The sequence below is a fragment of the Alosa alosa genome, chromosome 11, assembly GCF_017589495.1.
Source record: "Alosa alosa isolate M-15738 ecotype Scorff River chromosome 11, AALO_Geno_1.1, whole genome shotgun sequence".
Lineage (NCBI taxonomy): Eukaryota > Metazoa > Chordata > Actinopteri > Clupeiformes > Clupeidae > Alosa > Alosa alosa.
The window spans coordinates 18,635,123-18,650,122 of NC_063199.1; the positions used below are offsets into that span (position 1 = coordinate 18,635,123).

General features: G+C 43.5%; 1 protein-coding gene across 1 annotated transcript in view; it reads left to right on the forward strand.

Annotated features, from left to right (window-relative positions):
- cdh13 (cadherin 13, H-cadherin (heart)) overlaps positions 1 to 15,000 on the forward strand; it is a 431,894-nt gene that overhangs the window by 317,708 nt on the left and 99,186 nt on the right. Inside the window, exon 9 of the mRNA XM_048257795.1 lies at positions 13,363 to 13,503. Within this exon, the coding sequence (XP_048113752.1) occupies positions 13,363 to 13,503 (141 nt within the window). The remainder of the gene's footprint in view (positions 1 to 13,362; positions 13,504 to 15,000) is intronic.

A 15,000-nucleotide genomic window follows, 5' to 3' on the forward strand; every position in this document is an offset into this window, starting at 1 on the left:
TATTAATTTGATCATATAATATAATTCAGTTGTTCTAAATTATATAAGTCTCACAATATTTACTCAAAACGGCTTGAGTTGAATCCAAAAGATCCATGCAAATTGTTACCTCAATTTTTTTAAGTTGAGTAAGTGTATTATTTTTTAGAGTGTAGGAGGAGAGAGGACACGAGACAAGACTCGAGGAACACTAGGAGAGGGTCGGACACGAGACAAGACTCAAGGAACACTAGGAGAGGGTCAGACACGAGACAGGACTCGAGGAACACTAGGAGGAGAGAGGACACGAGACAGGACTCGAGGAACACTAGGAGAGGGTCGGACACGAGACAAGACTCAAGGAACACTAGGAGAGGGTCAGACATGAGAGAGGACTCGAGGAACACTAGGAGAGGGTCAGACATGAGAGAGGACTCGAGGAACACTAGGAAAGGAGGGAGTCAGAGTAGACAAACAAACCAGCACAAGACACCTAGTGCCAGAACTGTACACAAACACGTACATTACCTTGGTGTTTCTCATTTAACAGATGTCTTTATCCGAAGCAACTTACAGTGCAGATACAGGGCACATCTGTGTGTGCAGTGCACTCTGTGGCTCTTGAACCCATGCGCTTGTTTTGGTCAGCCCCTTACTCCTGTTGAGCCACACAAACAGCCCAACAGTAAAAGCTTCGGCCCTTTCCTGCTCTCACTCCTCCCTGCAGGCCCTCCAGCAGCCATCTTCCCTGTGGCTACCTTGTCCATAAACAACCACGCTGGACCAGTGGGTAGAACGTCTTTATAAATTACAGAAGATTGATTTTTTTTTCTCTTGATGTTGCTGTTGTGCTGGGCCATTTTATGGCTGTACTGTATATAGTTCCCCAATGAAGCAATATTTTAGGCCACTGTGCTTTCAGAGAGAGGCACAAACACCAACAACCAGGGGTATCTGAGGGCTCCACTGAAGTGATTAAACTTGGAAGCGTTTGATTAGGGCGCTGCGCAGACAGCCCCCACAGGAAGAGGCCGTTGCAGATGAGTAGGGCCCACACGAGGGCTGCTGTTTCCTCATGTTCTCCCCCTCCATTATCTTGTCCTAATTGATTTATTCTCCCTGGAATTTCCTTTGTGTAAACACTCCTTTCCTCTCCTCTCCTTTCTCCTCTTGTGCGTGGTGCAGGCAGGAGAAGTGGGTCAGCTTTGAGTTCAAGTGGCCCAGAAATGAAAAGAGCCCCTTGATTCTCATCGTACTGTAATTAAGGGTTGGCATGGCAATTAATCACAGCGTGACCGTGGTGCTTTGGTAGGGGGAGTGTGCGAAGGGGAGGCCTCCCTCAACGGCAAATAAGGTGTAAGCTGCCTGTTAGAGTGTGTGCTTTGGAGAGATGCCATTGATGATCTATGTGGCGTGTGTGTGTGTGTGTGTGTCAGGTGTGTGTAATGTGTGTAATGTGTGATTTGTTTTGTTTTTTGACTAAATCTTGACTATTGAAAAGCTTCTGGTGCTGTCGGCTCACCCAGAGTCATAGGCTTTAGGACTGACAGCTGTGTGCTTCCTTTCACACACATACACATACACATACACACATACACATACACATACACATACACATACACATACTGTACACATACACATACACACATACACACACACATACACACACACACACACACACACACACACACACACACACACACATACACACACACACACACACACACATACACTTGGGACAGGCAGCAATGTAACACTCCACCAACATCACTGCAACACTCCTGTAACAAATCTGTCCCCTGATGCTGATGCATTGCTGTCCCGAAACAGTCAGGGAACTATCATGTTTGCCACAAATCTTTCCGGTAGGTTGCTCCAAAGACAACTCCACCCCACCCCCACCCGCTCACACCCATCCACCCCCGCCCCCCCACACCTCCCCTTTTCTGACATCTACCCCCTTACCACCACATCCAAAGGGCTGGTTGGGTTGACGCCAGCTGTGCTTCCTGCCCCTCCCTGCTCTCTCTGGAGCACCTGTGTCCAGAGTGCTACAGGGCCTGGGGACAACTCTCCATTGTGTCCAAACTGCTGCAAGGCCTGGGGACAACTCTCCATTGTGTCCAGACTGCTGCAAGGCCTGGGGACAACTCTCCATTGTGTCATTTAATCCTGCTGAGAGCTTGAAGGCTGGAAAGCCAACAGGCCTGGGATTCGCCTCAAATACTGTCCACAACTTGACCAAACCACAACTACTAGCCTTTAATCTTTTTTTCTAGTGTTTATACTGAATTATTGATTATGATTGATTTATGATTTATGATTTAAGGTTTGAAAGGTGCAAAACACTCTAACTGCACCTGAGTTCAAGAAAAGACAGTAACACACATTTGGCTCCACAGCAGAAGCCTGATGCTGGTATGCTGTGTGAGAGGCTTATAGCCAGAGATCTGTGCTAAAGGCAGGGAATGCACCTTAAGCTCTGTCCTAAGGCAAAGAATGCACCATGAGCTCTGTGGTAAAGGCAGGGAATGCACCATGAGCTCTGTGGTAAGGCTAAAGAATGCACCATGAGCTCTATTGTAAGGTAAAGAATGCACCGTGAACTCTATGGTAAGGTAAAGAATGCACCATGAGCTCTATGGTAAGGTAAAGAATGCACCATGAGCTCTATGGTAAGGTAAAGAATGCACCGTGAACTCTGTGGTAAGGCAAGGAACGTACTGTGAGAGCTGTGCGCAGATTTCCCCACTCTTCCCACATATTAGTAGGGAATAGTTTGATCAATGGGGTTTTTGTATATGAAGGTGAGAGAGAGAGAGCGAGCAAGAGAGAGAGACACCGTGATAAAAGCTTAATTTTCACAACATGGTGCCGCGACCGGGCCACTGCCATGACAACCACCTACATATTACCCTTTGAAGTGGTGCATAGCCTCGAATGTTTGTGTGTGTGTGTGAGTGTGTGTGTGTGTGTGTGTGTGTGATGTGTGTGTGTGTGTGTGTGTGTGTGTGTGTGTGTGTGTGTGTGTGTGTGTGTGTGTGTGTATGTGTGTGTGTGTGTGTGTGTGTGTGTGTGTGTGTGTGTGTGTGTGTGTGTGTGTGTGTGTGTGTGTGTGTAAATGTGCCTGTGGCTCATGCCCTCTCTGGGCAGGTGCATTTGAGCACATGCATCTTGACTGCGCATCGTTAGCGTAATCAGAGTCGTAATGTGTTGAAGAAGAGAAGGGCCCGCATGTGTTTGCCCTTGAGATTGAATGGATGGCATAATCACCCGCCTCCTCTGAAAGCTACTGTCCCGCTGATTGGCCTCCGGGAACGACTCCGAGACACATGGAGCTCATTATTAGGGTGCAAACTGTGATTGCAGCTCACCATAGCACTGCTAGACGAAGGGGGATTTGTAACCGCCATGTTAATGAAACAATTTGAAGGAGAATCATCTCTCCTGCTGTTGGTGTCCCAGACACACACACACACACACACACACACACACACACACACACACACACACTGTGTGTTCGGAACATCCCCTCATTGACTACATGCACTTCCAGTGCACTTTTGGAACGTCTTTTTTCTCAACATATACAGTAGTGCACTAGGTAGAGAGGGAGTGGGTGTTCTTACACAGGGACAGACATCTTAGACGATCATGTCTGCCTTTTCCTGGAAGTCATAGCTTTGTAGTCTGAGCTTCACCCTCAGACTCCAATCGATGATAATCTAGAGAAGAGAAAATGACCCGACACAGCCCAGGAGCCACAATCCCAGTCATGAGCTGCTTAAACAGTGAATAACAGGGCCCAAACAAAAGTACTGCCTCTGGCTAGCATATGCAATGGTCTGGTAAACAGACACTAATTTGCAGTGATTTTATTGCTAAGGACAGAACAATTTCCACATGGCATCTGTTTATAAGAAAGGATGCCATATAAATAGATTGCCTCCTAGTGTCCTTGCGTGCAGAGGGATGAGTTTTGGATGCGTGACTTTCACACGTATACAAGGTGCAACCAAGAGATGGATTAAAGACATGAATTTAATTAATTAGGCCTAATGCTAATCTTCTCTCTAAATAGATGCCCATCATCAAAATGTGATTTATCAAATCTATCTCTCCCCCCCTCTCTCTCTCTCTCTCTTTCTCTCTTTCTCCCCTCTCCCCTCCATCTCTCTCTCCATCCCCTTCTCTCTTCTTCTCCGTCCTTCCTTCTTTCTTCTTCCTTGTTTAATTGTGAAGCAACTGTCTTAAGTACAAGCTAATTGCTATGCCACTGTTGTTTGCTGCATCAATTATAGCACAAGGTCTTTTTTGTGATATGGAAGGATTAAACATCTGCTGTTTCTGACATGACTTGGCCAATTAGACTCCTGTGCAACCTCACTGAAGGAAAGACACTTCAGGACTAAACAAATAATTTAATTACAGTAAACACCTTTGAAATGGATAGTGCGCCCCTGACACAGGTGGAGAGTGTGAAACAAGGGACAAGAAGAGCGTGTGTTTGGAAGGAAATGTCAGCCGTCACACCCAGACCAGAGGAGGAGGGTGGAAGGAAGGGGAAGTTAGTATTCTTCTGAACTTGGAGCCACATCACATTGGGTTAGCGCCAGACTCTGAGATCCAGACTGAGTGATGAAGGAGAAGTGTGACACATACCGTAGTAGGTGGGAGCCATCATAACTGAGCAGAGAGAGAGAGGGAGAGAAAGAGAGAAAGAGAGAGAGGGAGGATGAGGAGACAAGATGACGCATAGAGACAGACTTCTACTTTAGGGGGAGGATGAGGGAGACAGAGATGTGTGTGTTTGAATGAGACAGACTTCTATGTGTTTAGGAAGAAAAACACTGGAAAAAAGAGAGAGAGAGAGAGAGACAGAGATAGTGTGTGTTTGAATGAGAGAGAGAGAGAGAGAGAGGTCAGAGAGAGTGTGTTTGAATGAGAGAGAGGGAGAGAGAGAGAGTCAGAGAGAGTGTGTTTGAATAAGAGAGAGGAAGAGAGAGTGTGTGTTTGAATGAGAGAGAGGGAGAGAGAGAGAGTCAGAGAGAGTGTGTTTGAGAGAGAGGGAGAGAGAGAGAGTCAGAGAGAGTGTGTTTGAATGAGAGAGGTGAAAAGTGAAAAGAAAACTCAATGTCAAAACAAAGTAAAGAATGACAGAAATAGTGATGAGCTGGTATATGTATTCATGTATTAAGATTTCAAAATGTAGGATTTTAAAGTCACTTTGCATAACCACCCCCCATCCTTAGCCTTATCCTTCTTCAAATGAAAAAATGGAAGCAGGTAGACACACAGAAAGCGATATGTAAAACTGAAAAAGAAAGAGAGAAACAAAGAGCAGAGAGAGAGAGAGAGAGAGAGAGAGAAGAGTAGTGACGGAGGATGGCAGGAGGCTTGGCATTGTGTTCCCCCGTGAGGGAGGCAGAGAGAGAGGTCCCATTCACACAGTCCCAGTTGGCTTTTCACAGCCTTTTGTCCGCGACATTACGCTCTGGAGGAATGAGGCGTGCAGGCACAGGAACAAAGGCAGGAGGTGGAGAGAGGAGAGCACTCGCCTTCTAAAGGGCCCTGTCAAAACAAAGCAATCTGGGCCCTGCCTCTGCGATTAGGACATCACCTATTCACAGGGAATGGGGCTCTGAAGTGTACGGGACACGTGAACACACACACACACCAGTGCGCACAAATACGCACATACACACACAGACACACAAACACAACAAGCACACACACACACACACACACACACAGACACACAAACACAAACACACACACACACAGACAATTGTACAGACACACTAGTAACACACTCACAGCATTCCTTCATCCCTGCATGTTTGTATAAGTATATATACTTTTTTGATCCCGTGAGGGAAATTTGGTCTCTGCATTTAACCCAATCGGTGAATTAGTGAAACACAAACAGCACACAGTGAACACACAGTGAGGTGAAGCACACACTAATCCCGGCGCAGTGAGCTGCCTGCTTCAACGGCAGCGCTCGGGGAGCAGTGAGGGGTTAGGTGCCTTGCTCAAGGACACTTCAGCCGCGGCCCACTGGTCGGGGCTCGAACCGAATGTCCAGAGTGCTAACCAGTGGGCCACGGCTGCCCCAAACATAGACACATTTCTTCCTCTCTAAGTGTGTTTGCGTGTGTGTGCGCATACAGTACGTGTGTACAGTATGCTTGTGTGTGCATGTGATTCCTGTTCCCTGTTCCCTTTACCTAGTTTCAGGAGCTTCTGGTCCGACTCCACCACCTTATGTGGACAAAAAAAAATAGAAAACATCTCCATTTCCCCCCCCATATTGTAATATTACATTTGTCAGCGCTCCAGCTGTCGCCTGATGAAAAGCACCTTTGACTGTGGAATGAAATGAAAATGTATCTGGGGTGGTTACCAGAGGCGTTTGAGGCGGCAGACACCATCAGAAAACAAATGGCTCCGTCAACCTCCATCACTTTATTTTTTTATTTTTTATTTAGCGGCTCTCACATGCTCAGATAAACAATTTGAAGTGTGTGTCTGTGTGTGTGTGTGTGTGTGTATGTGTGTGTGTGTGTGTGTGTGTGTGTGTGTGTTTGTGTGTGTGTGTGTGTGTGTGTGTGTGTGTGTGTGTGTGTGTGTGTGTGTGTGTGTGTGTGTTTGTGTGTGTGTGTGTGTGTGTGTGTGTGTGTGTGTGTGTGTGTGTGTGTGAGCTCTCACTTTCATGTGACCTTCCCAGTTGGCAGCAGTGCAATCAGATGTCCACTGTTTGTGTGTGTAAGAGAAAAGGCTAAATATGAGAGCCATCACTTTCATTAAGATATCGTCGCGAATGCTAAGATCATCTCATGTGTGTCTGACAACTTTGATATTAGACATCCCCTTGTCTACCTCTCTTCCAGATGGAGAGATTGTTTATTTATTTTTTATCTTCTCTTTTATTCATGTCTTTTTCCCCCTTCATGCTCAGGTCTATAAAAAAAGACCATCTGTTTGCTTTCAGGGTAAATCATTTTTAGAATTTGCCTGTCACAGACACTGGTCTGTCTGGTCTGCATCCTCACTCTGACAACTCCCGTGTGTTTGTTTGTGTGTGTGTGTGTGTGTGTGTGTGTGTGTGTGTGTGTGTGTTTCATGAGTTAACTTTGCTGTGTGTGTGTGTGTGTGTGTGTGTGTGTGTGTGTGTGTGTGTGTGTGTGTGTGTGTGTGTGTGTGTGTGTGTGTGTGTGTGTGTTTCATGAGTTAACTTTGCTGTGTGTGTGTGGTGTATGTGTGTGTGTGTGTGTGTGTGTGTGTGTGTGTGTTGGGGGGGCGTATTGCATGAGAGTGGAGATTTACTACAGGTTTGGTAGAGGACACCTTCTGATTCAATCCATTGTTTCATTCAATACTGTTGTGACACGGGGAGGGGAGACAGGGGAAGGTATCATATTTCACTCAACCACAGAGTGGACTGAAGGTCACTCAACATTTCAAGAACTAGGGCTGTTTTTGTGTACTCTAGAACTCTACAAATGATACTTTTCTGATGGGCTGGAAGGTGCTATAAGTCTTTGTAGCATAGGGTAATGTAATGTAATAAACCCATCTCTTTAAATGTTTAAAGACTATTTACACAACATCTTTGGGAACCATGAATTTTTACTTCCATCCCATCCAGCATTTCTCTATGTAGACATGCCTCAGTAGTGGTCATCTCTCCCATGTTACACCACACAAAACCACTGATTTGAGTGGACACAATGTCTCTGCTTCCTTTAGTCATCACCCTCCGCATTCTCTGTGAAACACTACCACTTAATTTGCAAAAGCATCCATCATAAACAAAAACGCTTTGCTCCTATATTGGATTCTGTGATTGCTTTCTACAATTTACATGTACCTACAGTAGATGGTAGTGGACTAATTGAACTTAGTGTATAAGCGTTCCTCTTTATTTTAGCCAAAAGGCTGCTTAAAATTGTATTGTTAGTGCCAAACCACTTATTTGCTTGTTTTGCAAACACTTCTTTCCCACAAAAAAAATAAATAAATAATAATAACCTGTCGGAGTAATTTGTGTTTTCCTGGACATGCACTAAATGATAATTGGCTGTTTCTGGTGGTTAATAATAATAATTGCTTAAGTACTCTCGTTCATAATCAGCAGGAAAGGCTCAGGATGGCTGTTTACACAGTGGGCTTACGGAGAGAGAGAGAAAGGCATGTAGCAGCCTGCGAGAACAGCTCCAGCCTATTAATGTCTTTCATCATATTTACCAATCTGTTCATCTGTTCATTCATTTCTTTATCCATCTCTCTGTCTATCCATTCATCAGCCTACCCATTGATCTACCCATCTACTGTATCCCTCCATTCATCCATCTTTCCTTCATTGTCATTCCTTTGTTTGTCGAAAAGCAAGATACACAGTATAGTGTAGATGGAGGAAGCAAGCATATCATTATGGGGTGCTTCATGAAGTGTCTGGATGATAAAATATGCTGTGTTGCAGACTCCAGTGCCACCAGCTGGCATAGCGGCTCATGATTGCTTAGTTACAGTAACATACCTGAGTTCCATCTTCAATATATCATGACAGAATATGCTAAAACAGCATCAGCCTTCACTCACATTCAGATAGCGGCAGATCACTGGCAGACTCTACACAGCCTAATTAGTCCATTTCATATAATGATGTTGCCACCGTGTAAACCAACTTCATGCAGAAATTACAAAACGATTTGCTGGCTATCAACTGTCAACAAAAAGATCAATGCAAAATGCAATGCCTTTCCAAAATGTCTTTGTCAAGTTTTCCGAGATTTATGTTCAAATATAGTCACTCTTCTGCAGCACAGTGGGCAGGAAATCACAGGAAGATTTACCCTGCCAAGGTGAAAAGAGTAATCATTAACCTCAATTCAACAAACATGGAAAGCTGGAAAATTGTGAAATTGAGAATGGTGTCTGAGATCTCTCCTCAGCTATTCTATTCTCTCTGCCATGTAAATCGCTTGCTGCCACTCTTCAGTGTCTGCGCTGGCAGAGTGAACAGACAGCGGAGCAGGGCATTATGGGTAGGATAACAAACTCAGAAGGGAGCAGCCTGCCTTCTAGGGATGGGCTTCAAACAGATGGAGGTGTTTTATTAAGCATGTGCCACTTAACACTACCCTCTGGGAGGAGGAGAAGATGACAGGGGAAGAGTGAAAGCTGCCCTTAACCACTGCACTTCGACAGTGCCGTATATACACGACAGGTTCCTCATCACTATTAAGGTGAGAGATTGTAACAAATGATTATTGTGTGGGCAATGATTATGGATATTAGTCTCTTCCCCCTATGTAAATGGTTTATATGGCCACTGATGTGACAGTTAAGAGGCGCTCGGCCGGACCCAGAGAAAAAGATGGAGAAAGATGGAGAGAGACGTGAGAGATAATGAAAGAAAAAGGCTTTCTTTACACTGTGGAATGTCTTTTCAGTGTTCCTGGAATAGGCACTCTCAGCTTGTTAAGAAACAGTCAATCAAGCTTTACTTGGATAGCGCTCTTCCATGCGTAGTTCCATGTAGTTTTGATCCGTTGGGACAGACAGGGCTGTGATGGAAAGGAAAATCATAATTCATTCTCTGTAAGGCTACCAATATGGCTTTTATTTGAAGTTATTAATGTCAATCTGGCAAGAAACACAGAGGCAGAGCAGAGTTTACGTAAGCCTAGGTGGTTATTGTATCATCTAGAAAGGCAGAGGTGAAAACATGAAACATGGAGGCGGGAAGCCAGGACTTCAGGCTTGACTGCACCACCTCCGAATCCATTTGTGTCTGGACTGTGTGTGTGTGTGTGTGTGTGTGTGTGTGTGTGTGTGTGTGTGTGTGTGTGTGTGTGTGTGTGTGTTCTTGCCTCTTAAAGAGATCTTTTCTTTTTTTAATAAAGATCTCTAAAATGCCCTTTACGATTTCTAAGATGACCTCTGATCCCGTGCAGTGCATTGCAGAGAACCCATAGCTTTGTATAGCCCCTGACAACCCCTTGGTCTCTGCACGAATCTCTGAATGTCTCTCAGACGTATCTTTATGGATGAAAGCACATCTCATTCAGCTGAACCTCTCAAAGGACAAACTGATGGTCCTCCTAGGGCCTAGGCAAACCAACTATACACCATGACATTGACATCAAAACTTTGGAGTCATGATCAAAACCAGCTAACCTACTCTGGCTGTGCCGCTTCACGTTTTACAAGATTAGAAAAATCAGGCCATGCCTCGCTTAATATACCACCCAACGCCTGATACAGGCCATGGTCATCTAGCGACTGGATTACTGCAATGCTCTCCTGACGGGCCTCCCTGCCTTCTGAGCATTGGACTCTACATTTCAAGTCATAATACGCGTTATTGCTGCACTAACATGTCCTTGTCACACCGTATTTTGATAGTTCCCTTTTTTGTAAGTCACTTTGGATAAAAGTGCCAGCGATATGACTAAATGTAAATGTAAAATAAACTGCATCTAACAAGTTTTGATCAATGCTGTGGGTGTGTTGTATGAGTGTGTGTATGTGTGTGTGTGTGTGTGTGTGTGTGTGTTGGGGGCGGGGGTAGATAAAAAGAAAATGATCCGGGCTTCCCCATTTGGGCTTTTCAAATGTAGTTCTAAACTTTCTCCTGAGTCGTCTATCTCACACACACACACACACACACACACACACAGCTACTGCTACAGTACTTCCTCCCTCTGAGCCACTCTGCACGGGAGGACACGAGGTGTGGGTGGAGGTTTTCATATCATGTTGACTGGTATAAATACACGACTTACGCACACACACACACACACACACACACACACACACACACACACACACACAGCGCAAATGCAGACACTTGACATTTACTTAGCGTTGTGTCTCAGATCAGGCATATCCCCGTTGCGAATGCACGTTGGAGGCTCTTCCGACTCGTGCATGTATATTTTGAGCCTCAGAAGTTATGTGGCTATGAGACAGTGGCAGGCATCGTCTAGATGTGTCTTTGTTATTTAGCTCCGTCACCATCTCAGACTCTGTACCCAAGAGATTAGTCACTATGTCATTCATGTTTCCTGAAAAACTTTATTGAAGATTTTATGGAAGCTTTCATGTTCTGGCAAAAATCAATTAAATGTTTTTATTCAACTTCACTCTGCTTTAGCCTTGTTTTTTATGTGATATCTGCAAACAAACCTTAACAGATCGCCACAGTTTTTTGTGAATGTTTTTGTTGTTTTCTTTTGTTGAGTGTTTTTTTTTTATTATTATTATTATTTGATGATGACATGCTGCCGCTGCACTGTAGACTGTAGATCAGTTTATGAAATTATGCAATTTAACAGAGGAACGAAGGAATCTTCTACAGTTTGTTGGATTACCGATCGTTGCGTTGTGTTTCCATTCTAAATGTTTTGTATTGAACATGGTCTCTCAATAAGTCTCAACGGTTGGATCAGGATCGATGATCAAATGAATTTATTGTAGATGGTAGAACAATGACTAACAAAGCACAGGCTAAGTCTCAAACAGTAAAACTGCACAGTCTAACAGTTGTGGTAGTTAGTAGAAGCGGCCTGCTGCTAAGCGTCTTGGCATAAGATGCTCCCCGAGTCACTTCCTCGATCCGTCTCCAAGTCCAAACCTGAGACAAAACCTGTTATACTAACACATGTGAACGTAAATCATGCCAATGTGGAAGGTACCAACCATTGCACAAAAAACAGTTCTGACCAGAAAGAAAGATGGAAAAGGCCTCCGATGTCCCTGAGCAACATGTGCAACATGGCAGCATGCCCTGTTTGATGGTAAATCCTATGTGTTTGTGACACAGGCCTAAAGGGCCTCAACTGTGTCCACATCTGGTCAAGCTATTAAGCTATTGATCAGAACAAGGGTGTGTACAATGGCATGAGCCTCTCCACGTGTAGTAACACAGAAGTAACATAATGAACACATCAGAATACATTCAGAAATACCCCAGATTTCTACAAGTTTAATTACGGAACTCCACAGACTACAACAGAGACATATTGTTGTCCTCTATTGACACTCCATCATCTGTAAAATCAGTGGAAACAAATGCTGTATGCGACTGGATTTCCACCAGGATTCCAAAAGAAAGTCGGAAAGTCTTCCAAAAGAAAGTTGCTGTTTTGGCCAGATGAGGGGATATTTTTCTATGGATACTGAGAACAGATACAGATTTTCTTCCTGAAATGTCCTTCTGCTTTATCTCTGCTTTCTTTAGGTCTCTCTGCTTATGCTTGCTGATATTTTAGTCCCACTCCAGATAGCCTAGATGCTCTAGCAATCTGTTTCTATCAGCATGGTTGTTTTTCACCAGTGGGTAAAAAAAAAACTGTTCCCCATCCCTACCTATCAAGAGTGGTATGCATCCATTGATGTATGTTTAATGTACTCTTGTTTAGCAGAGCTTTGAACCTGTGCTCACTCTGACCTGATTTATTTCAGAAAATGTTTTATGCTCTGTTTTCTTCTTCTTCTTCTTCTTCTTTATAGTAATGCTTTCCTTTTTTAATTAATTCTGTCCATATCCCTCTCACTCTGCCCTTGCTTTCTTTTCCTTTTATCTTAATACAATCGCTCATGATTGAATCCATTTCATCTTTGATTTGTGTTGTTTCCCCCCCCTCTCTTTTAACATAATGCACTGTGTACCATCTTGTCTATAAATAAGCACTGTGGTTATTTATTTATATGAAACAAAAAGTCCCCTTTCCAGTGCAATCTGTGCATAAGATGTGGTCTTGTTTTAAACACTGCACTTTGGAAATGTTCTCAGGTGATGTGACACACATATATGTGTGTGTGTGTGTGTGTGTGTGTGTGCGTCTCAGTTCTGACTTGTGTCTGCATTAACAAGCATCTCTACTGACCTCTGTATGTATGTGTGTGTGTGTGTGTGTGTGTGTGTGTGTGTGTGTGTGTGTGTGTGTGTGTGTGTGTGTGTGTGTGTCAGATCTGACTTGTGTCTACATTGACCAGCATCTCTACTGACCTGTGTGTTTGAGTGTGTTTCTGTTTGAATGTGTGTGTGTGTGTGTTTGTGTGTGTGTGTGTGTGTGTGTCAGTTCTGAGTTGGGCCTATCGAACGATGCCTGTATTCACTTGTGTACATATATCTCCCATCTGTGCTCTGCTAAACACATTCATACCAGGTCTGAGTCGGAGTTGAGTGTTAGTTGAACAGTCAGATGTCCTTCTGTTGTCTGTACTGCCATCTCTGTTGTTGTCTGTTAGTCATTTCGTTGTGACTATTAGCATTGTCAGGTGAATATTTGGATGCTGTGTTGTTTTAATCGGTATTGGTCATTCCAAATAAAATAATCAATGTGTGTGTGTGTGTGTGTGTGTCAACAGACTCTGCCCACCACTACCTATGAGCTGGAGATCGTGGCCAAGGACATGGCGGGCAGCGAGGTGGGCCTGATTGGCACAGCCACCGCCACCATCACCATCACTGACCGCAACGACCACGCGCCAGAGTTCACCCACTCACTGGTGAGAGAACCTGCTGCCCGACGCCGCCGTCGCCTGCTGCTTTACTGTCCTCCTAGTCTGTTACCTCTCACCAAGTTCACCCACTCACTGGTGAATCTACACTATGGCATAAGATAACAGAAGAGCAAACTATAGCAATAGCAAGTTTTCAGGACCACTGTTGCAAAAATCACCTATTAGAAGTTACCCCTTAGATTTAAATAAATATTAGGGCTGTCAATCGATTAAAAAATTAATCTAATTAATTACATACTCTGTGATTAATGAATCTAAATTAATCACATATATAATTTTTGCTGTGAAAGTATTTTACATATTTAAATTCAAATGAATCATTGATTAATCAGCATTAGTGACATTAAAGTTCAAAAACTCTTTTATTATTATTTTCACTGTTCAAATAATTGCCATAATAATCTATGATATGACCTAATATGCTGAGGAAATACATTTAAAAGTGCTTCGGGAAGAATTTTTTTTTTCACATACAAGGCATTTCAGGCCACAGATATAACCTAGGGGACACAATGAAAATAAATTAACACTCCCCTCAATGTCAACACTTATTTCTTTGCATTGATGTGCGACTATAGAGTTGATGAACTCCGGTGATATGCAAATTCCTTGCTGCAGACATTGCAGAGGACTTTATTTTCAACACTATTTTTTATCAACCATCAGGCCATTTTTTAAAAGTAAATATTCCAATCAATGATCCAGGCAGCACGTTTTCTTCTCCTTCATTTTACAGTCTAATTTTTACTGACTAGAACGGCTCAGGGTCAAAGGTCATACGGAATCGATTAATCTGCACTAATTTTTTTAATCAGTTATTTTTTCTCATATTAATTAATCGAAATGAATCAGTTATTTTGACAGCCCTAATAAATATATAAATATATATACCGGTATATAATATATATTATACAGGGATTCGCACATTCTAACATAAGGAAACAGCATTGGGAACACACATCATTTTTGTCATAGGATATTCTAGCTCATGAGGGTGATGTTTTGACACTATGAGAGTGAGTTCTAGCTCATGACGGTGATGTTTTGACACTATGAGAGTGAGTTCTAGCTCATGACGGTAATGTTTTGACACTATGAGAGTGAGTTCTAGCTCATGCAGAGGAAGGAAACGAGATACACGGGTTGGCTTGCATCTGACCAGTGGTCCTAGCTTACTCCTTCACAGTCAGCACACTCTCCTCCCTCTCTCCCCTCTAATCCACCCTTTCCTCCCTTGTCTTCTTCTTGTCCACTCCAATTTGCCTCTCATTCCTCTTCAATTCTTCTTTCTTTCTCTTTTCATTAAGACCTTACCCTCCTACAACTCCCCTTTTTGTTATAATTCTATCCTTCCTACTGCACTTTTCTCTCTCCCCTATCCCTCCATCGGTAATCCTAATTCCTTCTCTGGACTTTTTTTTATCTCCTCCTTTCTCTGTTTTTTTCCCCCATCTCATTCCTTCTCTGTTGGTTTCCCCTTGC